The sequence below is a fragment of the Pygoscelis adeliae genome, unplaced genomic scaffold (assembly GCF_000699105.1).
Source record: "Pygoscelis adeliae isolate BGI_AS28 unplaced genomic scaffold, ASM69910v1 Scaffold75, whole genome shotgun sequence".
In the NCBI taxonomy this organism is placed as follows: domain Eukaryota; kingdom Metazoa; phylum Chordata; class Aves; order Sphenisciformes; family Spheniscidae; genus Pygoscelis; species Pygoscelis adeliae.
Window position 1 is genome coordinate 2,713,804 of NW_008824772.1, and position 23,927 is coordinate 2,737,730.

The window sequence follows — 23,927 nt, forward strand, 5'->3', positions numbered from 1 at the left end:
AACTGTGCAATCCTTCTTTAAATGAAGTACAGAAATAGAGGTGGGTATACACTGCGTGTGCCAGGGATGCAGCGTAAGGAGGGACATCGAATCAGTCACCGACTACAGACAATGTTTTAGTCATGCAGGGAAAGCAAATAATTTATTTACATATCTGATTGTACATTACAGCTACCTGAAAGGATCCACATCAGCAAGGACAGCTTTATTGTCCCCAGAAAGTATTTCAAGAAAATACAGAGAAAATAGTGTAATGGCACATTGCAACAGTACTGACATCACTTCACTTGTGTTGTAAATTACAGAACGAGATTAAAAATAGTCATATGCCACTTTTCCTGACTTTTTTTCAGTTTTTTTCAGTAACAATGGAGCGAGTGGACTTTGCTCATTTTCATACCAAGCAGCCTTTGAAGTAAAAAATAAAACCACCTCCTTGCTTCTAAGGCAGCTTTAAAATCTGTCAAGTAGATGCCAAATTCAGTTAAAAAAAATCTGCTCCATGAGGATGGAACATATTGTTTTACAGATCAAAACTTTGTGTTTTGGGAGATTTAGGGGATATTGATGATTCCTGTCTTGTGACTTACCACAGCTTATTATCTTGCTGCGTCCAGGGGCCGGTGAGTGGGGTATTGATAAACCACAAGGTGCGAGAAAGGGAACAATTCAAGCATCTCACCAGATGAGGGGGTCAACACTCAAGAAATTAAAGTACCAGCTCAACAAGAGGTTGGTGGGAGGGGAGGACACTTCTAGGACGAGGTCCCTGGTTGCCGGAGTTACAGATGGCCCAGTCTCACAACGCATCTATTTAGCTTCCCAAATGCTGCAGGAGAGTGCTGTGCTACAAACCCCAAGGGAAGGAGTTTATTCCGCAGTTGCCAAAATGTGAAAAGTGAGACACCCAGTTTCTCTCATCTGCAAGAGGAAGATCTCCAGTCATGCAGATCCAGGGTCTGTCCTTAGAAAAGCTTAGAAAAGCTGCCACAGAAGCCAGGGAGGGAACAGAAGAAGTAATCTAAAGCATTTTACCCTCTCTCAGAAGGAGAGTCTATTAATGGGTAATGCTATTTCTCTTTCCATTTCAATGGGCAAAGTAAATCACTTGCCCATTCCCACAAAAGTAATCCCAGAACTGAAGTTAACCTGAAATGGGCAACGTGTTCAAATGAGATTCTGGTCTGATTTCCATTTCAAGTGTAAAAAGAAGCAAACTGGCTTTAGTGTGAATAAAAACTATAATCTCCAAGTCAGGACCGTAACATTTAGTTAGGTGTTTTATTATTTTGAATTAACTGAAACCAACAAGTGGATAGAATTGGTCTTGTAACGATACTAGAGCAATAAATATGGGGAGTGTGTGTGTGTGACGTTGCCTTACAAAAGAGACCAGCCACCTGACACATTATTTCTAAAACAAGACAAAGAACTGCTAATTATGTTAAATTTCATTTGCTACGTAATTTAGACCATGACGTAGTGCTTCTAAAAAAACCTGTACAAAATGAGTATTTTTTACATCTCAGAGGCACATGAATACAAATCTGATCTATTTTATATATACACATGTACATTACATGAAAACCAGAGACAAAGATCAAATGAAAAAAGCGTATATAAAAAGTGCCCAAAACAGGAGATAAAATGTGAAAATGTATCCTCACAACAGGGAAGTAAAAGGTAACGTACTAAAATATGTAAAAGTACTAAAATATGTAACGATGCAAAAAAATCTAAGTACAGTCTGTGCAACAAAGCAAAACAAATGGCTCCCACAACTGATTTTACAGTAATTCTCAAAATATTTGAGTATTTAAACATACCGTCAGTGCAACATTTACTGCCCTATAGCGTACTAAAGCGTTCACATGATATGAAATTCTTGGTTCCCCTTCTGACTTCCTTTCTCCAAAGCCAGAATAATTTAGCTATGGATAAGGTATTAAATAAAATGGGGCTGACGTTGGGTAGCGTAAGAAGATCACTGCGCTCCAACCGCCTGGGTGGAAGAGTAACTGCACCCCTTACCGTTTCCATATTGAATGTGTGCCTGCCAGAACAATCACCTCCGCGCCCTTCGGCAGGGCACAACAGGCTTTACCGGGGTTTGCCAGGGTGAATGTCACTCTGCTGGGAAGAGTGATGCGAAAGCTGGCAGTGCAGATGTCACAGCTGCACCACTAACAACACCTACATAAAAAAGAAATACAGATTCTAGGGGTAGATGTCCAAACTATACCAAAGTAGTCCATGTTTGTTAATATATGTTTTCATTAGGTTTAAGGCTCAAGTAAAAACTAATCTCTCTCTAATCATATGTTTGAATAGGTACTACTCTCGCAGTTGAACAAAACTTTGAAACTTAAGCCAGTAAGCTAAAAAAAAAAGTTTGAGGAACATAATGTGGCACTGTCAGCTGGCTCCGCACTGTGACGAACTACGGTACAGTGACCCTAGATGCAGACGTTTCTACCTTAATGGGCTGCTGTCATTACCTATAAGGTACGCTTGCTAGGCTAAGCTAGCAGGGCTGTGCCTTGCAAACAGAGTGTGTAAGTACAGCATGCAACTGGATAGCTATACAGAATCAAGGCAAAACTTACGAGGACGTCCCAGTGATGCCTTACCTGGATGAACTTCAGGCTTAATCACCCTACGTGCTTGCATACCATGAGAATCAGCTACAAGATTTTGTCATGTAGATAGGACACAACTTGTCTTCAGGACCACACAAAAGGCATGGACAGGGACTGGCCTGGTATAAAGCCAGGGCTAAAATTCTTCGTCTCAGAGGCTAAAGCCGTACTGAAGCCAAGAATATCGTGTTTGTCCCTCCCACCCGCTTAATGTGGCTGCCCCAAGGCACACAGGCACTCTAGCAGCAGGCACAGTGGCTGGGGATAAGACCAAGAGCGTAAAGGTTAGCAGAATATATACTGGGGAAGAATCCCACAAAGAAACAACTCTCTCGCACTGAGAGCAACTCCCAGTGCATTGTGCAGGATTACAGGATTCAGACCAAACCCCTACTGCAATCCTTATCAAACTCTAAAGGCACATGCAGAGTTTCATTAAATAAGAAACCCACACATGCTTCAACAACAAACTGCTCCTAGGATCAATATTTTGGATTGAGAAATACTGAGAAAACAACCCTGAGGATGCTGCAAAGGAACAAAATGCCAGCAACTGTTGAACAATATCCTTTAAAATCAGCCGTGTTACATCACCTGTCATGCCTTCTTGACAATATTCCTTGAATAACAAATGACATAACAAGAACACGAGCATTGCTACTTACACCAGAACCAATCCAGGAACTGCTCAGTTAAAGCTTGAGTCAGTTTTCACTCAGATCAATATAAGCCAAGCCACTGATTTGGCAAGTGTTTGATCAGCTGCTACTTCCTTCCTTCCTTGGAAAAAATCCCTCAAACCACAACATGCAATATTTGTTTTAAGAGAAAACCACTGTATATTCACTGCCATTAAAGAAGAAAAAAAAGTATTCATTTATTTGTAAATTCTATTTCTTAGATTCATCACGTCATTAGCACTCTGATGCAGAGACTGCTGAACAGTGACTGATGTAGCAGGCCACAACGTATGTTTATATATTAGCTTCAAAGCCTCCGATTACTAACCCGATTAGGGAGCCTAAATACTATCGGCCAAGATTCTCCCTGGAGAGTAATGCAGTTCTACCGAAGTAAACTTTTGCTGCATTCAGACAGCAAAATATTTGTTGATACACATATCTTTGAGAATTAATGACAGTGTTCAACTCCCTACAGAGCTGGCTGAGAAACATCAGAATTTCTCTCAAGACCATAGAAGGAAAGTTGGCAGCAAAAGTGTATTGGGTTGGGGTTTTTTTTGAGACTTGCTACAAATCTGCATATTAAAAACTCCTTAAAAATAGATGGGATGGTTACAGTTTGTCGCTATTGCACTTCAAAACATGACAAATTCTCAAACAGCTTCAGTCTTTAATAGAAGTTATTCAAAAAGCTGAAAAATACTCTTTTGATGTCAAGAGAGTTTTGAATCAGCAACACGCTCCAAAACCAGAACTAGGCAGCAGCTGAAGACTGATGTCTGGAGGGAAGCAGCCAGCATCAGAAAAATCTCGAGAGACTACATTTCAGGTACTCTTAAGTGCAAGTTTTGAAAGAGGTTTTTTCTGCAGTAGCTTGTGTGTGGGATTAGCCTGATGAAGGACAGCTTCTAGCCAGAAGCAAGTCATTTTTTTCCACTGTACAAAAATACCTGCAGTGGTTTGCAACTGGTTTGACCAGAGTATCACTTAGCTTTTCACAATCTACAGTAGGAAGAACCAAGGAGCAGATCAAGATACAGTACCTTTGATTGTGTTTGCATCCCCGAGGGTTAAATGAGAAGCATGGTTTTGACACAAGAATGTTTACTGCACTTGAGTATTGCTGGAGTGAGATGATACCACATTTCTGTGTTTGAAGTTATTTACCCAGGGAAGTGAAGCCCTTGTTCCACTAACAGTAAGACTGACACAGAGGCAGACTACTTCCCCAGCTGGCCTGTGAGCACAAAGCACAAAGGAAGCTCACAGTAAAGAAATAAGAAATTCAGAGAATAGACACTGAAACCGGTGCCTCCCTATCTCCCGCATCTCCTGTCTGTTCTGCCAGTGTGTCTGTCTGACGCTTGATCAAAATACGCACTCTCTGCAACATCGATATCAGATTACTCTTCTCCCTGCCCCAGTGACCCATCAAGTGATCCCTTATTACCAAGTTACCTGCATGTCATAAAATGTGATGACTTCTTTTCTGGGATAGAAGAGTTCTCCAAGGCTTGGACTGCAAGACAAGTCGGTCCATTATCTGTAGTTATGGTAGTTACTCAGTCTAAAAATGCAATTGCTAATTAGTATTTTCAGAGGTGGATACCTTAGAGGAAAATGTATCTGCCAGTGAAATGCCTCTCCCACCTCCAGCTCACATTGTTTGTCAAACGTAGCAAGTGTCTGGATATGTATTTGAACAGTAAGAGAAAGCAGTGCCATGCCGAGGGCCCCCCAGGACCAGAAGTGTAAATCCTTTATGCAATAAAAACAAAGCTACAAACACCACCAACATGGTGGTAAGACAACTCTTCAAATGCAAACACTGGAGCAAGGAAGAGCTTCTAAATGCTAAAGCAGCTGGGTACAGAGCTAAACAAGATGACCTGCAAGTCTTTAGAAAATTGACTGCTGGGTACCCCTGGCTAGAGCGCTGCTTTCAGGATTTCAGCCAGATTTAGCGACTATTTGTCACTATTAGTGACTATTCATCTCTTACATATAGTTACCTGCACAAAAACTTGGCTACCTCTATGATCATGTCTTCTTCTGATCACATCCACCGGCTTTTGTGGTCTCAGTGAAGTAAGCCAGGCTCTGCTTCCCAAATGCTCAGCATTATTGTCAGTGAAATAGTCCTCAACATTTGATGTTCGACCCTATCGGGAATGGGGTTTAGATTATTAAAATTCTGAAGCAGAGTCCAGTTTACCTCAAAATATTTAGGGGAAAACATTTGGTCACCAGTCTGACCTGCAGCAGCTTCACTCTTATTTAAATCCACTGCATGAGAGCAGGACAGAAGTGTAACTTACCAAACAAGAGTTAGCTGCAGTAGCAGGGCTGCTGGCTCACCCAGCCCTGCTTGCCACAGCAGGTAAGCAACAGCCCCCTGACAATTTGAAACAGTTCTCTATGGCCTATAAAAAGAGCGAAGTCCTTGGCACAACCCACAAACAGCACCACGCAGAGGGAAATGCCGTCACTAAAGTGCAGGTGAAGAGTCCTGTAGGCAGGGAGCTGTAGGTAGCACCAAGCTGGCTTAACTGTTCCTCTCCTACCTTCTGAGTGGCACATCCAGAAGCAGCAACGGGTGGGAAAGACGTGTGTGTGGGGTGTCCATGGTGTCCCACCTGCTTCTCCACAAACAGAAGCTGCTGCCATTTAGCACAGGACATTTTACACCATTGCCAGGTAGCAAAGGAGTAGTCTTTAAATCCCTTCCTCCAGATGACCCTAGAGCCTCAGGAAACCAGCCCTGAGACATCACTGTTTGAACAAGGCTGTAGCATTTCTCCCAGAGCACTGAAGTCCTACAGACATCTTTGTGCGCTGGGATGTTGTGTCCCACAGTTATTCCTCTGGTCCCTCTCGCTTTCCAGTTACTTTAACACCCACCTAATGCAGATACATAGAAACAAACTGGTTTTATTTTCTTACCTTCAAGAAAGCCTGATTTCAGTACTTGCCCCCCCTTCCCATCACTCTGGTAACACATCACTGAAGGCAAGAGCACAGAGATTGCAGAAAAATATATATATATATTTACATCCATAACTGAATACATGTTTTATGTATTCAAATTCAGGAAAAAAGCATCACATATACACACCAAGATACACCAAGAGAATACTAGGGGCAAGACACTGCCAACAGCAAGAAATACACAGAAAAGCACAGTCATTGCTACTGTAACATTCTTCTGGGGAGTGTATTCAATAGAGGAAAACATCTCTATGCATTGGGGAAAGCCAAATACTTGGGCCTATTTTTCTGTGCCAGTTGGTGTGAATCAAGAGTGTGAGGTTTTTACTTTTAAAAAAGTGCATGGAATAATTTTTTTTTTTTTTTAAGCATTCAACTATCCAAACAATTCCATAAGCTCCTTATGTAAGCTACATTATTAATTAAAAAGGTCCTAGGCCTACAGTACACAGATCCAGCTCAGGAGAACACAGGCACATGTTGAAGTCCATCCCTATTTAAGGCAGCATTTAAGCATCCACTCAACTTTGAAGCTTATGTTCTGTCCTACCAACTTCTATAAGCAGTCACAGTACACATTTAAAGTTAAGCACCTGCACAACTGCTCATCTAAATCAGGATGCATTCCCTATTCAGAGCTTTAGATATGCATGTGTGTACTCAGTCTGGATTGGCAACTTCTGCAAGACCAAGCTCTTTTTCTTTTTACTGCCCTATAGGTAAAAGTCACTCCGCATCAGACTTCTCTCCACCACTGTGTTAGGACCCAGCTGGTCCTCTCCACAGCTTGCCCACAAAATGTCAATCTCAAAGGAGTGCAGTGTGTCTGGGGTGGGAAAGCAACTCAACACGTGATTTCAAGGGCTGCTCGTCCTCCCCCTGAAGTGGGCTATTTCACGCGATTTTTCTTTTTTTGTTCCGTTTCTTTTTTTGTAAGAACTAGAATGTGTTCCTTCAGTGAAATCTTTAAAATTAAGGGTGAGGGGAAGGGGCGGGATCCCAGAATTCATCTTAATGGCCCATGATAAACCCCTGAAAATAGGGGAACAGATTTGAAGAGCTTCTTAGCCTCAATGCTACAGGGACCCTGGCATAAAAAAAAAATACACATGCGCACACACACTAGAGAGCAGGCTGGCTCAGAGCATCCCAAAGCAGGCTCCAAAGTGATCTTACATAAAAAGCACTTCGTGCTGACAGTGGCAAACAAGTGGATGGTGATTTTTCACAAATAGCAACAATTCTGCAATATCATCTTCTTCTTCTTCCCTTTTACTTTGTGTCTTTCCTTTTCCCCAAAGTTTGTTTTATCCTATGTGTGGTTTAAGTACTAAAACTAAATTAAATAGGAAATTACACAGTCAGCACCAGTCAGGAACTGGATCTGGGTATGTTAGTTGGTTTGTGGTACCCAAATTCCTGGAAGAACGAAAGAACAATTCTTGCTCCTAAAGTTAGGGCCACATCCATATGTTTCCATTGTCTTTTTCACCTTTACAACTAGAGGTAGAGTCATTTTGTCCAGTATCTAAAACAGCATGATCCAGTTATATTGTTATTACATTAATATACAGTATCCATCTTATCACAGGTATTGAAAGTGCATGGAAAAAGTCTAACCAAGCCAATTCGATGACAAGTAACAGTGTACCAAACATCATATAAACACACCCGCGCACCCACACTCACACGTAGTGTATATATATATTTATAGATTAATTTACAGTATCAGAGTGTTGTTTAGATCCAGTGGCATGTGCAGAAATATCAGGCAGTTGCTGCTTTTCCTTCTCATATTCTCTTCAATTCTTTATTTCCAAGATAGACGGGTTGTGGTCTAGGATTGCCAAAATAATCTTGTCCATATACTGTCGCAATCTGTAATTTATCTCTTCCTGTTCTTTAAGGGCTTCCATGAGCTGAAACACAACATTTCAAAGTTAGTCTTGAAATATTCTCACTAGTTTACGTAATAGCATGAAATTCAGACAGGTGAGACACTAGCGCCTGCTCGGGATCACCAACTCCCTTCTGTGACAGGTATTCTACCTCTAGTTCATCCCTGTATCTCTATTAGAAACAATCTGTATGTTAAAGATCCTTACCATTAAGGAAGGTGGTGAACTGTCATCACCAGGAATCTTTTGGCAGGTCATTTGAAACAAATTCTCCAGCCAACACACCAATTCCTCCTGCAACCACACCACGGATGAGCTTCCTCATCTCAGTGCAAGAGCTTCATGATACTCAATTTTTTTCGTATCTACTGAAATCTAAAGCACTTTGCATGAGAGGCTGCTGAACAGAACAAGGATTTCAGTGTTTTGCACTGGGAACAATATGGGCTGCCTCTGTATCATGTGCATACTCTCTCTCAAAAAAACCCTACCAAAAAACCCTAAAACAACACAGCTACATACTCCTCAAGAACAACCCACTGAATATTCTATGTTCTATATTAAAGATGTGTTTCACTAGACCTTTGAGCTGTGAAAGGCCCCTCAAACTCTCCAAAGATGAAGACTGCTTGCTTTTTATACTCTGCATGTTTAATGCCAAGCTGACAAAGCTGCCCAGGAGTGTCAGAGCCCCAGATCCTCCTAAAGCTAATGTGATTTGGGTGTCCATTTCCATTAACCTTCATAAAAGTCCCACCCTGAACCTGCAGTTTCTTACCTTCATTTTGATTATACAGGAAAATGGCACAACAGGAAAAGTTTATGCAGGTCAGTGAGGTTTACTAAGCCTGGGCCACAGCTGTAAGGCACTTTCCTCCTTTAGAGGGGGAGTGCTGGGTATTGCATGAGCCAGAATCATGAGATCCAGAAGGAGAAATAAAGATTTGTCTTGACAATAGCAAAAGCCCAATTTGCTTTTACCTAATTAGAGTTCAACAATTAAACGGCCTTTCTTCACAGTGCTCTGCTTCAGCAAGAAACTCAAGTATGCACTTCACTTCAAGGGACTGCCCAGGAGCTAATGCTGACAGGGTCATTCAAGTACAGATTGGGTGAAAAGGTTTGTCTCAGGACTCCTCTTGAAGAAGTAGTGGGAAGTTCTGTCCAGAAAAAACAATTCCTTTTCATCTCCTTCATCACTAACCTGTCTGTTTCCCTGGAGCTCTTACATGTCCATTGGCCTGATCTCACTATCTGTCCTGGAGCCTAAAGGAAGCTGTACCAGCTTGACTCAGCCCACGTACAAATGGGTCTCCTATAATATCTTCCAAAGCATTACCAGATTATTACTCGCACACTACCTACTTTCTCCAAGAATTCAGCTCTGCTACAGGGAATATATAGCTCAAATTTAGATCTAAGTAAGAGCTTGTTACTGAAGTAACTTAGAAATAAATCTAGAACAGAAAGTAAAAATTTAAGCAACTAGCTATGGTAATTTCTGTATGAAATTAATGTCATAATAGCACAATACCCTGTAAGACAGAAGATGTTAAAATACATCCATTGTAAAACAGTTCACTGAGATTCTAATAATTCCAATTTTTTGAGACACACAAATGGAAGAGATATTAAAAGAAGCATCCAAAACCACTGTTAGATTTAAGGCAATCTTCTAACACTCTTGAACTCCTAGCAAAGCAGATTTTTCTGTTGTTCGTTTGTCAGCTTCAGACAGTTCAACCTTGACAGTTAATTGCATTGAAAAATGCATATTTTTGGATGTAGTACTTGATTAAAAAAAGCGTTATTACCTCATCTCTTGACGCAGAATCAATTTCAGCAGCCAGTGACTGGGCTTTTGTTTGCGTTGCAAAGAGATTTTTAGCTTCATATAGACTAAGACTTAGGATCTGTCCATTAAGATCATCATTTTGGTCACGAAGTTTCTGATTTTCCTATTTAAGGATGAAGAGACATTGCTTTTAAGTTCCTCCTACAAGGTTTCATTAAAAAATAAATACATTTTTAAAATCACAGGTAGCTTGCATGACAGAGTAAGGCTGCAAGCTAACAGCAACTCTCTTGCCACTAGTGACAGGTCCGCCCCTCCTGAATCACAGGTGTTTCCTATGTGCACAATTTACACCACCAGTGCAAAGAAGTCCTAGACAGATGCAATGCGGGTCTTGTGCTTGTGTGGGAAGGAGGGGTCAAAATCTGAAGGCAGTGTGCTAGGGGTTGCAGCTATAGGCATTTTTTCAAAGCAGTCCTGCACATTTCACACGGATCGAGAGGCCCTTCCCTGCTCACCTGCTTCAGCCGTTTTATCTCATGCTCCATTTCCACCTCTCTGGTTTTGGCATTGAATTCACTCACGCTGGATGAAGAACTTCTCCCACGTCCAGGACGCTCACATTCCAGCTTGTACAGCTGCAAGTGCTCCAGTTCCTTCCGCAAATCTTCAATGAGCTGCGGGCATGCAAGCAGGCCATGTCTCTCCAGCCCCTGCACAACCAGCCCTCCCTGGAAGCAGCCATCTCTGTGCTGCACCTCCGTACTCTGATATAAGCACTATGTGAGCCTGGTTGAGGCTGGACATTCCTACAACACAGCCACTTGCTCTTCTATGGAAGCACAGGTCACTTAAACCGCTTCAGAGCTGGAAGCGGCTCTGCTCTCTAAGCTTCGTGTCCGAGAGGCATAATTCCCCTTGCAAACTTAGTAAAGGAAATGTTAGGGCACACATTCAAGGCTGCAAGTTCTCAGAGTTGTAAACCCTTTGGGTCAGGGATTGCCATTTATTAGGTATTCTTGCAGCATTCATTGCCCTGTGGGTACCCCTCCCATAGAAACACAATCCAGTAATGCATTCACTGGATGTTGTATTTTCAGTGTTCATCCTGCCTGTCCATTCTTTTTCAGACAGGCTTCCATGCAGATGAGATGCGATTGCCTGGTCTTACATCCCTCTTCACACCTACCTCCTGTGTGGCTTCTCTCTCCTTGTTAAATTCCAGTCTGTTCTGCCGCAGCTTGTCCATCATTCTCTTGTACAAATCCATCTCGTCCTTCAGTCGCAGACTAGTGTCTTCCAACCTATCCGACATGCGTTGCCTTTCCTAGAATAAATGGGGAACTTCATAGCTTGCGAGTGCATGAGCCATCTTCAGTTTTACAACATAAATCTATAGACACAGCTAGTCATAAGCTGGCATGTTTCTTGGGGAGGGTGACCCAATAAAGGTGACCAATGTTCCAATTCCATCAATATTCTTGTTTAGGTAAGGCAAGTTAAAGCAGCTGGGCCAATCACTATATGAGTTTGCTCTTACACAAATCAAGCTGCTGTTAAATTGCTCAAGCACTCAGGAGTTTTGTTACCTCATCTAATCTCTCCGTTTGTGATTTCAGTCGTGTGACAGTGCTTTTCAGCTCACCATTTTCTTCTTCCAGTTGCTGAACCCTGTGTAAATAACAAAAATCTTACAGCAAATGCCTCTTCAAGAATGCAGACATGCAAAACAGCATGCTCTAAAAAGCCATTTCACTTGCACTTCATAGAGAGACCAAACAAGAACATCTTCTAATCTTAGCATTTTTTCTCATGAGCTATTGGGTACTTTTTGTTTGTTTTTAGGGCCAAAAATGCTACACTGACCCTCAGATTTTTATGCTCCTTACGACAGGTATCTAAAAAGAATTAAGTAGGAAGAAACAAATGCAGACACAAGTGTTTGCTACAGCAGGTCACAATTCCCTCCTTGAATTCATGCCAAATATCCAGCTAAGCTGTCTACATGGGCCATGTGGATTAAAGCATTAATGTAAACCATTCTCCAAGCTTTTGGGCATTAGACATGCAACTGCACAGCTACTCTATAGAACTACTAACCTGTAACCATCTGTGCACTGTCTGGTTGTGAACAGCCTACGTTTACATGCTAAGTAAAGATGAAGAAAAGAAGAACTTGTACTCTGTTCTGGGTGGCACCAAGATGTTTGTTACCTTGTATTTAGCAGTTCAATTTCTGTGCCTTTCTCTTTTTCGTACTTGCTATATGCTTCTCTATGTCTCTTTATCTCTTCTTCCAGGGTCTGTTCTGCTGATGTTTCTTGGTCTTTCAATAGTTCTTCTAGCTCATGAACTCTAAGGAAACCAGATCTCATTTCAGTAACAGTTTCACAAGTACTTAAAAAAAAAACCAACACACCACCAAAAAAAACCTGTGCAACTTCACTGCCTCTCCCTTTCCTCCCCATTCCTTTATTTCATTCTATGTCACCATCCCTCTTGGCATTTAACCTCTCCCAATATCTCTCTTGGTATTTAAACTTCCCAATAAGCATAGAATTAAGTAGTATCAGTTCATCTATTGTTCTTTCATTCTCAGTCTCAAGAAGTTGGGACTATGACCCAGCCTTCTGCTCTTGCTACGTGCAAGAAAAAAAAAATCCAGTGGTCATCTCTCTTATAACAGAAGAGCTTGCTCTGTACAAGCTGGTAATATCTCTGTACTAAGAAACGTGCTTAGGTGGTCTCTGCTTGCTGAAAATTCAGCAAGGCAGCCCAATTCCACTTGGACTTCTCAGATGAAGCCTTATCTTATTTTGCCCGTCAGCATTAAGGCAGAAGACTTGGTCATATTTTATAGGTAGAGATGTTCCTTCCCTCCAACTTTGTTCTAGCTCTGCTCTGACATGATAAAGAGAACTGGCTCCATGCTTTATTACCTGTGAACTAGCTGTGTGTTCTCTTGTTTCAGTTTGCTCTTCAGGTCACCATTTGTCAGGCTATCATTCTCCAGTTCTGTCACCTTTTTTTCTAGGTACGTTACCTGAAAGGGGAAGTGAAAAAGAATTGAGAGTTTGAATCTCTCTTCGCTCTTTGTAACTGTCATTTAGCTATGCTACCCTTTTTAAAGGGGGCATACTTCCCTGCAAAGCCAGCAGAAAAATTAAGCTCTGAATTTCTGAGTTCACCAGATCCTGCATCTTCCTTGAAGGTGATCAATGCAAATACACAATAAAGAAGTACTAATACAATGTCTAGATCTGTACTTGCACAGTTTTTGCATTTTTGTGAAGCGAAGTCATAACATTAATGGAATATCAAGGACATTTTGAATGAGCTACTTCAGATGACTGGTAACTGTAAGCAAGAGAGCTTTGTCAATTGATGCATGTCTCCAGCAGGATTTTGTTGGGTACATTAATCGCAATGCACACGGCTTCTCACCTTTTCAGTTATATCATTATCACAGGAGTCTATACTGTCTCTGAATAGGTCTTCTGTGCTGCCATTACTGCTGCTGAAGTTACTGTTGTGGAAGAGTTGTCTGAAAGATCAGAAGGATAATATTTGGCTTGATGAAGATGGAGGAGAAAGAGTCTGAGTACTGTCTTATAGCCTGGCTTTGCACTTTGAGCATCCGATGCTAAAATCTGTGCAATCATTTCAGTGACAATTACAACTGTTTAAGTACAAGTCTTACAAGAGACTGCTAGCTAAATGAAGCCATACTGAGCACAATCAATGACATTAGTTCTAGGGTACAAGTTCTTTGTTGCTTTTGATAGGATCCGCCACCAACATTAACAGTTTAAAAACTACTTAGCCTTATTCAAAGTATGTACTGGGTTGTATTTGCCTTACTAGAAATTTAAAGTAAGGTCACCACTGTGTACTGGTTGATACAGTCAATCTAGAAAATTTCATACCCTAAGAGCTTCTTTAAAAGCAGAAAAAAAAATTTTCCAAGCAGTTCCCACTAGAGAATAGCGTCAGAATATATAACACTGAAGATTATCTAAAATATTCTCGAAACTTACAGCCCTCCCCAGCCCAGGGCTGGTTCATTCAGTCAAAGGAAGATCACCATTCTGTATGTCCTTTTTTAAAGGGATGCTCTTGGTTTCCTTTGCATTTCGGCAACAGCAACAACAAAAAGGCCCACATTATGAGGGCAAAAGAAGCAATAGGTGGACTGATGGAATAGCAGTATAAAGGTTGAAAGTTGGCAGACAAGGAAGCAACTATCTATGTTCTTAACAGAGCTCTTTCCAGTTCAGGGGCCTGCTCCAAGACTAGCAGTGGCTTCTATATTCTGTAACATCCCTATCCAAATACAGGCCCCTTCCCTTGAAAATGTGACTTGGCACATTTTTGTTTTCCTAAACTTATTCCTCCTCCCTCCTCCCACACCCACTTATGGAATTGTTACAGCTGATTCCATACGTATTCATAAAAAAGTTGAAGACTCTTACCTTCCAAAAGCTGTGCTTGATATTTTCCTGTTAGGGCTACATGGATACAGAAGGAATGATATAGGAATTAAACACTTATTTGATCAGTGTTGGATTCAATCTTAATTTAAACTCCAGCTGAATTGCACAATGAAACATAATACTGACTTTTTTAGTGAAGTAAAAAAGTGATTCTGTGAACAATATTCTTAGACAACTTAATCAAAAGCTGCAGTTACCAACAATGTGAAGACGAATGAAGCCACAAATTACTGTGATCGTTAATAATTAAATTTACAAATACTGTTATATTTAGCAGAGATCTGTCAGTGCAAATCAGAGCGAAACTAACATTAGAAACACCACAAAGGGACACTGAGTTAGTGATGGACATTTATTCTAGATTCCCAGTTTTTAGATGATTTTATAAACAGTTAGTTTATCCTTTCCCATAATGCTTCCCAGTTCAGCACAGGAACTGAGATGCTTTCCATTTTTACAGTTCCCTTTTGCAGCCAGAGACTAGTATTATCTAAATGAAGGACCAGACTCCAGACAACAGCACTAGAACCAAATCAAAATATCCAGCTGTATCTCTTGATAAAAGGATGTCGCATCTCTGTGTGCACACAGACACACAGCTCTTTGTCAGAGCGTCGCTCTCTTTCAGCCAGGTATACACAGCCTCACTCATAAAATTACCAAAGCCCTAGCCGGTCGTGGTCTGGGTGTTAGCAGACTCCTTGCTAGGGCAGGAACATTGTTCATACCAAGTACTATGCTGCTGTGTCATCAAGAGAAGAAGCAGTGCAGTGTGCTCTGTGCCAAGGATTATGCAGACAGGCAGGATTTACATTCAGTTTCTAGGGGGAGCTAGAAGCTCACCAAATAATTTTCTTCAAAACCACTAGATGATTATTGAAAGCACTGGATTCTTTCCAAGTGCTCAGCACAGTTTAGAAGTGGATGGAGTGGCAGAGATAGACATGTAAGGAAAAAGCTGAAATTGCAAAGAACCCCAAAAGTAACTTCTGCCATAGGATTCATCATTTTTCCGAGTTCCCTTGAGGACAAAAAAAAATCCCACAGGAATGAAGCACCTCTGCTGACCAATAGCTTTAGGAGAGGTGTATGTAAGGTTATATGCATTAGCTAAGGATCTGCCAGATCACTCCTTCTTACCTGGAGAAAACAGTAGGTAACTGTAGATCTGCACTAAGCAGCACAGCAGACCCCACTTCCTGGGAAAAATTCCTGGAAATATCACTCTCACTCTGCAAAGATCTCATTGCTTAAAATATTTGAGTTTATTAATGCTGTCTGCACCTTAAGTCAGAAAAATAGTTACTAGCTAATGAAGAACAGCATTTTGGTTCAGGCTAGATGTTAATGTCTGAATTTCTTACTGTTTTGTAAGAACAACACGTGTAAGACAGAAAGGGATACAGGGAAGGAGAGGGCTCTTTCTTTCTCTCCTCCTGCTACTAGCTAGTCCCCTTCCAAGGGGGCATTGCTAAAAGCAGTGCAAGAGGCTGCTTACCTGTTTGCTTTCAAGTTTTTCAGCCTGGCTTCCAAATCGTTGAGTAGATTTATCTTTTTGCAGCACTGTGAGCAGTAAACATCCAGTAACTCGCTGTTATAAACATGCCTCATTTTTCGGGGTGTTTGGCCAGCACTGTTTGCAGGAAAGGAGAGACGTTACTGGCTATAGTAACCAACTCAACAGATTTTCCTCTTGACTGCGTGTCTGTGTGTCAGAATCACAGACGAGGGACTTGGGGAACTACCTCTAACTGCAGCTCATCAAACTTAGAGGTGATGATGGAGAATGCTAGTCTTAGGGCTACCTAAGACTAAGCTCAACGTCCTCTGAGTTGAGGCTTTATAGAGGACGTGTTCTGGGTGTCAGTGGAAAGAATCAGTTTGGGTGACTGGAAGAATAGCACAAGGTATACAGAGTCCATGCGATGCATGTAGCAAAAGCAGCTACATTAGTACGTTCCACCTCAGCAATGTGGCCCACTCTCATCTTGCCCATCTTCCCACTGAAGCCTGGCATGCAACCTGAAGAGTCTTTTCTTCAAGAGAAAGACAGGAAGATGAAAAACAGAGCAGGCTGGTAAGAAGAAGTCACATGAACCCCCTCAGATGGTAGGACAGAAGGAACCCTAGAATGAAGAGGAAGGGAGAAGTGGACATAGGTCTAAAGAGGAGATAACAGTAGCTCTTGGCATGATAAAGAGAAAATAAACTCAAATAAAAGAGAGCAATCATGGCATGAAGTGCACAGAGCCCCAGGAATGGGAATGGAAAGGGCTGCATAAACCTGAGGAAATAGGGGATGAAGGACACAAGCCATCATCATGAAGGGGCGGTGAAGAGGGGTGCTGGCTCTGCATGCATGACAGAGGTGGCAAGGTTGGATTGCAGAAGTCCTTGAAACAGAGGGTAGCACATGGGGGTTACATGCAGAACAGAGGGATGCAGTGAGGTTGTCCTGTGTTAGCAATGAAGCACAAGACCTTTGTGTGCTATTGATCCAAGCAGTCAAATCCTAGAGCATCTTCATGCTCGGCACTTCCCCAAACCTGCTCACCCATTCCCTTGCTTGGGTAAGGATTTTAAAATCAGCAACTGACTTGGTTACAGGACGTAAGAGCTACAGAGACTGAGGTCACATCCAAGAAACTGGTGGACTGTAGTGGTGTTTCCAGCTCCTAACAGACAGCAGCTACTTGCTTATGTTCTCCAAGACATTCAAGTCAATATGGATGCTTGTTTCAAACAAATCCCTGTCCGTATACAGCACTTCACCTTACAGGTTAGTGCTAAGGATTTGTAGTATCAGAACACTAAAGAGGAGCAGCTCTCTTGCAGGTCTTCTCTCCACTGCATCAGGGCTGGTGCATAGTGCTAAGCTGGTTTCCAGCTTGCAGCAGGTAACTTCCAATACTAGCCCTAACTGTAAAAATCTACTGTCTGCAATAGAAAGAAATCTCTACAAGCAAAACAGCCCAGTTATTTCAACAGAACCCAACAGAGGTTATTGGAAACAACAGACTTGCTATAGCTCTTATTATTAAATGTAGTCTGTCAATCGCAGGGCAGAAAATGAACTGATAACATTTTGCTTTTAAGGTGAGTCTGTGTAACGAGTGTAAACTCTGGTATGGTCACCTGTGCTGAGAAGAACAAAATTGAAAAATTGTTTGTTAATGAATAAGGAGCAACCTGGAAGATACAGATGAGCCAAGGTCAGAGTAGGCGTTGGTTCTGGTTTCATCATCAGGGCATGGGCTACTGGGAGTAAAATCCACATCATCTCCTTCCCCATAGTCTTCAAACTGTTCTTCATTACTGATCAGAGAGGCAGTGGAATAAGTTGAGAGGTCAGATGCTGCAGAAGGGTTGTGAGGACTTGACCTGAAACAAGAGGTCAAAACGTCTCGAAGGCCGACTTTGATAGCATCTCACCTCACATGGAATCTTCCACCTTTACAGCTTGTTCCCTCATTTGAAGTTGTAACCCACCGACTTTGTGCTAAAAAACTGAAGTGCTAAACACATCTGATGTGCATTTGACATAGTGCCTTGAAAGACAAGAGCATGAGAATCTACAAACAAGCTACCTGTGAGATGGGTTTGGATCAACACAAACCACTTCACTTTAAAGAGCACACCTCAACCATTTCCACGTAGTGGTGAAGACTGTTGCTTATGGACTTCTGCTCTGAATGCAGGAACTGTGCAGACAACTCCGAAATGCATGGGATAGCAAGAGGAACATGTACAAGCCAGAGGCTGTCGCTCTATTCCACAATCAGAGTTTCCCAATAATCCCCGTAAACCCTCTCCCACACCCCATGAGCTCCAGCCACTCTCTTGTGTGGCCAGAAACAAACTTCAGCTCACCGCACGCCACAGAGTCACTAAAGCTACAGATGTGACCGAATGGAGGCTGAGTTCCTGCCCTTCCTTCCATTGTGACAAAAATGTGTCTTTCAGAGGAGATATGGACCACAAGAAAAAGGTGCTTTAGTACCAGAGAAGTACCTAAGATAATGCCAAACAGGTAGGGAATGGCAGGACCCTGTGACCTCAGAGTGAGAGGACATATAGGTAAACAGATCAGCAGAGCCAGGCACCATAGGAAAGCAGCTGGCAGAGTAGTTTTGAGCACATCACGTCTAATACAATGGAGCAAGTTTGCTGCAGAGGGTGCACGGCGATTCTCCTGTCCAGAGTCCAGACTACCCTGCAGTCACGCAGTGTGCTGTCTTACAGAGGCAGATATTTTACACAGGTTTGCTCAGCTCCCACCTCAGTAAGGCACTCAAACAGACAAGCCAGTAAATTCACATACAAGTTCTTATAAGCAAACTTCTCCCTACAGAAAATGCACATCTAAGGCCTGAAACACATGCTCCACTTGTGAAGCCCTGGAGTTGCTCGACATGTTACTGTTCCTACTACAAAGCAGAATCCAGAGCCTCTCTGCAATACAGACAAGGCACTGATTCAACCTGCTGACGCTTTGTGCAGATTGGGTTAAGTTTTTCACTCCCTTTGCTTCAGTGCACAGTGCTTGTATCTTCAACTCCACTAGCTGAGCCATGGAACAGTAGCTCCCAGTCAATGTTGTTCTCCAGCAGCTCAACAATATTGCCTCCTAGGTTTCTTTTGAGTCTACCTTGAGCCTCTCAACCGTGCCCTGAACTTCCGGAGACAGGGAGATTCCTCTTCCTGTAATACTACACTTGTGAGCTGTAAACAAGAGAGGCAACAGTGTTCCTTTGGCCGATGGCGCAAGCATTATTTGCATATCCCTTCCCTCCAAAAGCAATTAGTAGAAGAGGAAGCCTGCCAATGTTTCAGATGTATGCTCTTTTATTTCTCCTGTTTTGATGAGATTCATTTATAACCTGCAATTCATTTATCTAATTCACATTAACAGAAATTAGGGCAAGTCAACCCTGGCACACTATTAAAGGATGAAGATAGGAATAATACCAGAAACAGATCAAACCTACCTAACAAGGCTCTTTGGCTGGGAGACGGATTAGTGAGAAGCTCAACACATCACACTAACATCTATTCATAAAGAGCTGCTGTGCCACAGACATACTGTGTACTGGTAAGTATTTGGGTGACTATGATCTGTGTAACTGTAGCTGCTGTTTTCATTTCAATGTTGCTACACCAAGTCAGTTTAGGAAGAAGCTCCTCATAACACTTCCACCAAGGATGGAGGTGAATGACCTCAGCTGGGATGATAACGTATACTTGTCCATAAAATCCACTCTCCAGCATAATAGCCCTGGAATGTCACCGCTTGCCAACAGACTGGAGTTCAGCATTCTTATCCCTCATGCATTACCTAAGTTTCTCTTATGGCAGCTATGCAGTCACCACTGCTGGACCCACCTGATAATGTTGCTTAGAACTTTTAATTTGTAGTTATTCGTAAGCTTTGCCAAACTTTAAACTGCTTGGGTTGAAACAGTCCATGTCAGGGTAGATCCTGAACTCATAACCAGCCTCAGACTGGAAACCATCTAGGAATTGCACAGTTATTTTCAAGGTAGTTGCTAAAAGCAGCTGTCTTTCCCCATTCTAACACTTTCTGAAGGAAGCTTTCAGGTTTGGGGTTTTTTTTGAAGCTATTTCCTGTTCTCCAGAGCAGGACTTCACAGAGGGCTGACACATCTGATACACAACCCACCTGCTTCTTCAACAAGCAGGTATCATGGTTTGGCCAAGGTAAAAATCTCTATCATGTCTTTTAACACAAAAGCATGAAGTTTCCCAAGTGTTTTCCCACAGATTTACCAAAGCTGAGGAGGCCTCAGAGGATAAACTAAGATCTATTAGTAGTAGCACAGTAGCTCTTAGCAGCCCCCCCCTAGAAAGAGGGTACAGGATGGACAATGCCTCCCCCAGCCCCTTCACATGAGCCTGAACGGCACAGCTGGGAGGAAAGAAACTCATTTCAAACGCAGTATGGGTAAAAGTCAGTCACCGCAAGGATGGGTGCTTTGAAGAAGCAAGGCAAGGAGACAAGTTTGATAAAGAGCTGATGAAAACCGGAATTATCTTGATAAATTCTCTGGGATTGCTTGCACAAGTGGGAGAAGGCCAGACCTCAGCTAGCTGAGAAATTCAGGAGGATGGTAGGAATAAGGCTGCACAGAGAGCACCTGAGGAGGAGGACTGCCTTAGCAATGAAAGAAGCTCAAGATGACAAGTCAAAAATAGGGAAGACAGGGCAGAGGCTTGCAAAGCAAGCCCAGTTGAGCTCTGTCGCATGGTACTGCATTAACTCAGCTCAAAGCAGGCTTAAATCAAGTTGGGTCCCTTTCCCCCAGTCGGCTTTTACCAACACCCCCCAGGTACACGCCTGGGAAGAGTCAGGTTAGGATTACAGAGACACTCTTGTGTTAACAGCAAACTATGGTTACACATGCACATGCCAGGACACCCTCTGTTAAACACAAGTTACTGTTGCGCGCTAAAGGTTATGGAAAATTAGAAACACACAGAATTAACTTGGTACATGGAGTTGCAAAGCAAATCTGCAGAGCCCACATCTTCAGATAACTAGACGTACAAAAGGCTAAAGCAGCGTTCCCCACATTGCACTGCTTTGCAGGAAGTATTTGTTTTAATTCCAGCATTTAAAGGTTATGGGAACACAGAAGATCCTAAGTTTGGGGGATGCCAATGCAGTGATCCATTCTGGAAAGACCCAACACTTTCACTTCAACACGCAACATACAAGTCCCATGAGTGCTCACAGGACATGCCAGAAGGAGCCAGGGCTGAGACTGTCTAAGGCACTTAGAGGACCTGGACATCCATCTCCTTTATATTGTAAATGGATATTAAGTTTCTAAATCCTTCGGGCATCCTCAGTCTCCCACAGTAGGGATTAGTCACATAAAGGCTCCTTCCTCCCCGGTTCTTTTGCACGTGCCTCGAAACAGGGCTGCCATGGAGCAAAACCACCACTCACTTGTCACCAGGCAGAAACAGGCCACCAAGCACACTGTCCTTCTCCTCATTCCGACACACGTCAGAGGCCTCCGAGCTCTGGGCACTCTCAATAGCACTGTCCATGTCAGACTCATGGTGAACCTCTTGCTGTGCTAGAGTCATCGCGTCGTCATCAGGAAAGAGCTCCAACTCGCCGTAGGCACTTTCGCTGTCCACGTAGGCACAGTCCCGGATTTCACCACCCTGGCAAAAGAAGAATTGGGAGGCAATTCAGATCATCCTTCAAGGCAGCTAAGAGGATACAGGAGAAGCAGTAATCCACTCTCTGGATGCCCTGGTAAGCAAGAGTGATACTGAATAAAAGCCATAAAACAAAAAGGCTGACCTGCTTTACAAAGGCTGGTTCCTGCAAGCCCCTAAGGTAGCTTGCACCTTCCACAAGGGCTCAAATACTGTCTCTGACTTGGTGTCTCTCTTCTATAGGAGAGAGGGACACAACACCCAGGTATAAAATGCAGTCAGTTTTGCCCTAATTTACTATCAAAATGCACTTGAAGTAATAAATATCCTCAAAGTTTTATTATAAAAAGCAGCATCCTTTGAAAGAAGATAATCACAGGACTAAGTCTCAGTGACTTCATGGATTAATATTATCGATTAAACAAAAGCAATCCAGGTAAGTCGAACAGTTTACTCTGAGGATGGGCAAAAATCTATGAGGTGAAGAAAGAGTTGGCAGGTGTTAAAACATTTATGGTAAGTCTTGGTGACAATCAAAGATAAGAGAGCAGGGGAAAAAAACCCCAAACCTAAAGCCATCTGTTCCTGCTTCTTGGAACCACGTCTTGATTAAGTATCAACTAAAATAAGATGTCATTCTCATTACTGCAACACTTTGCTCTTGCTGTTCATCCCCTCCCTCCCCTCCTTGCCCCATGAGCACTCACAATAGCCAAGACAAGCTGTTTTCTATTTGCTTGTCCCTGAGGGACAAATAAGAATTCTTAATTGAAAAAATAAAGCCTAAGATTTTACTCTGTCCTTTGTTTGATACGTAGCAACACAATAGTGCTTTGACAATTCCCATCCAGCGTGACACAAACAACTCATGACTCCAGAGCACGTCCTGCAAATGCTCTGACTCAGAGCTCCACTCCAAAGCTCACCTGCAAGCTCCACAACTATTGCCAGTAAGTCAAGGCAATCATGCATTTAAGGCTTAGTTTACTGGCACAAGTAATGAAGCATTTCATTCATGGATACACCTCATATTTAGGCCCAACTGTCATCTGCCCAGCTCCTTCCCCAGGAATCCCAGGGCACTGGCAGCCTGGCACCACCGCAAGCACCAGCTGCCCTTCTGGCAAGCACGTTCAGTGGGACGCTGTTACAGTGGCACCGCTTGCAGCAGCACCGCTTCAAGTCAACCCCATAGCCTCTGGACACTCCTATGCTCGAGCCACAGACGCTTAAACCCCCTTTTTGCAGAACTAATGATGTTCTATGCTGATGACACCAATTTTTCTCAGTGCCTTTTTCACCTCAGCATGAGAAGAGTCAGCCAGAAGCTGCAGCTTTTTAAGATTTGCAAAAACTGCTACTAGAAATGCAGGTGTCACCTTCCATTTTTTCCTGAAATACCAATTTATATGATTGTGAAAACTCCTAGCATACGGAGGTTTAAGAAATTTAGAACAACCCCACCTGCTCAAACCTAGTTAACTAATGAACACACAAGCAGTCAAAAGGACAGCTTTACCTGCAGTGTTTGAATCTCTAGGTACATACTCAGAACAGCTATCTAGATGCTCTTCTCGCTGAACTTTCAACAGGTCTTCCAGATACACAAGTAATATCAGTAAGACACTTCAGCACTGTACAACAATAAGCACGTGTATATGCTTTCTCCCACTTTTCTGTGTCAGCCTTATTAAGCCTGAAACTTTCCCTAGGTACTGCTCCAAGAGGTGTCCAAAAGGATTTATTCTTGGTGTATGCCATGTAGTATTCATTGAAGCCTCTCTGCCTCATGCAATCAAATTTCTAGCTCTGAGCCACAGCACCTTCAGCATGGCCACGACCCCTCATGCGCAGGGAGCTGTTGGTTTGGCAGGTCACACACCAGCTGTGGAGTCTGCCCTGGCCCTGCTATAGCCCCAGGTCCTTCAGCACATCTTCTGACCTGCACCTTGCATTGTCACAAGCAAGCGGGAATAATGACGCTGTTGCTCTTTGCAAAGTACCTTGCAATCTACAAATAAGACAGCACAAGCAATAAGACCTTTTTAGTAGGTGTTGAAAAAGTAAAGATTGTTAAGAGCAATTAAGATGTTTCAGAAGTATCCAGGAGTGTTTGTTTATCTAACATTTCCTCCAAGTTTCCTCCTGCATGCTAAGCCCCACAGGCACAGAGCTCCTGTTTCTCTTAAAAAGTTTAATGCAATAAAGCCCTCACTGCCAATTGCACCAGCTGGTAAAAG

At 42.5% G+C, this 23,927-nt stretch overlaps 1 protein-coding gene across 1 annotated transcript in view; it reads right to left on the minus strand.

Annotated features, from left to right (window-relative positions):
- Window positions 1–8,112: 8,112 nt before the first annotated feature.
- The window catches only part of RAB11FIP4 (RAB11 family interacting protein 4 (class II)), a 107,541-nt gene continuing 91,726 nt past the window's right edge, over window positions 8,113–23,927 (minus strand). Inside the window, exons 4-15 of the mRNA XM_009323789.1 lie at window positions 21,467–21,690; window positions 17,686–17,877; window positions 15,995–16,129; window positions 14,476–14,511; window positions 13,448–13,547; window positions 12,943–13,046; window positions 12,218–12,358; window positions 11,593–11,674; window positions 11,193–11,330; window positions 10,522–10,680; window positions 10,023–10,166; window positions 8,113–8,229 (exon numbers count right to left, since the gene is read on the minus strand). Of these exons, the coding sequence (XP_009322064.1) occupies window positions 8,113–8,229; window positions 10,023–10,166; window positions 10,522–10,680; window positions 11,193–11,330; window positions 11,593–11,674; window positions 12,218–12,358; window positions 12,943–13,046; window positions 13,448–13,547; window positions 14,476–14,511; window positions 15,995–16,129; window positions 17,686–17,877; window positions 21,467–21,690 (1,572 nt within the window). The remainder of the gene's footprint in view (window positions 8,230–10,022; window positions 10,167–10,521; window positions 10,681–11,192; window positions 11,331–11,592; window positions 11,675–12,217; window positions 12,359–12,942; window positions 13,047–13,447; window positions 13,548–14,475; window positions 14,512–15,994; window positions 16,130–17,685; window positions 17,878–21,466; window positions 21,691–23,927) is intronic.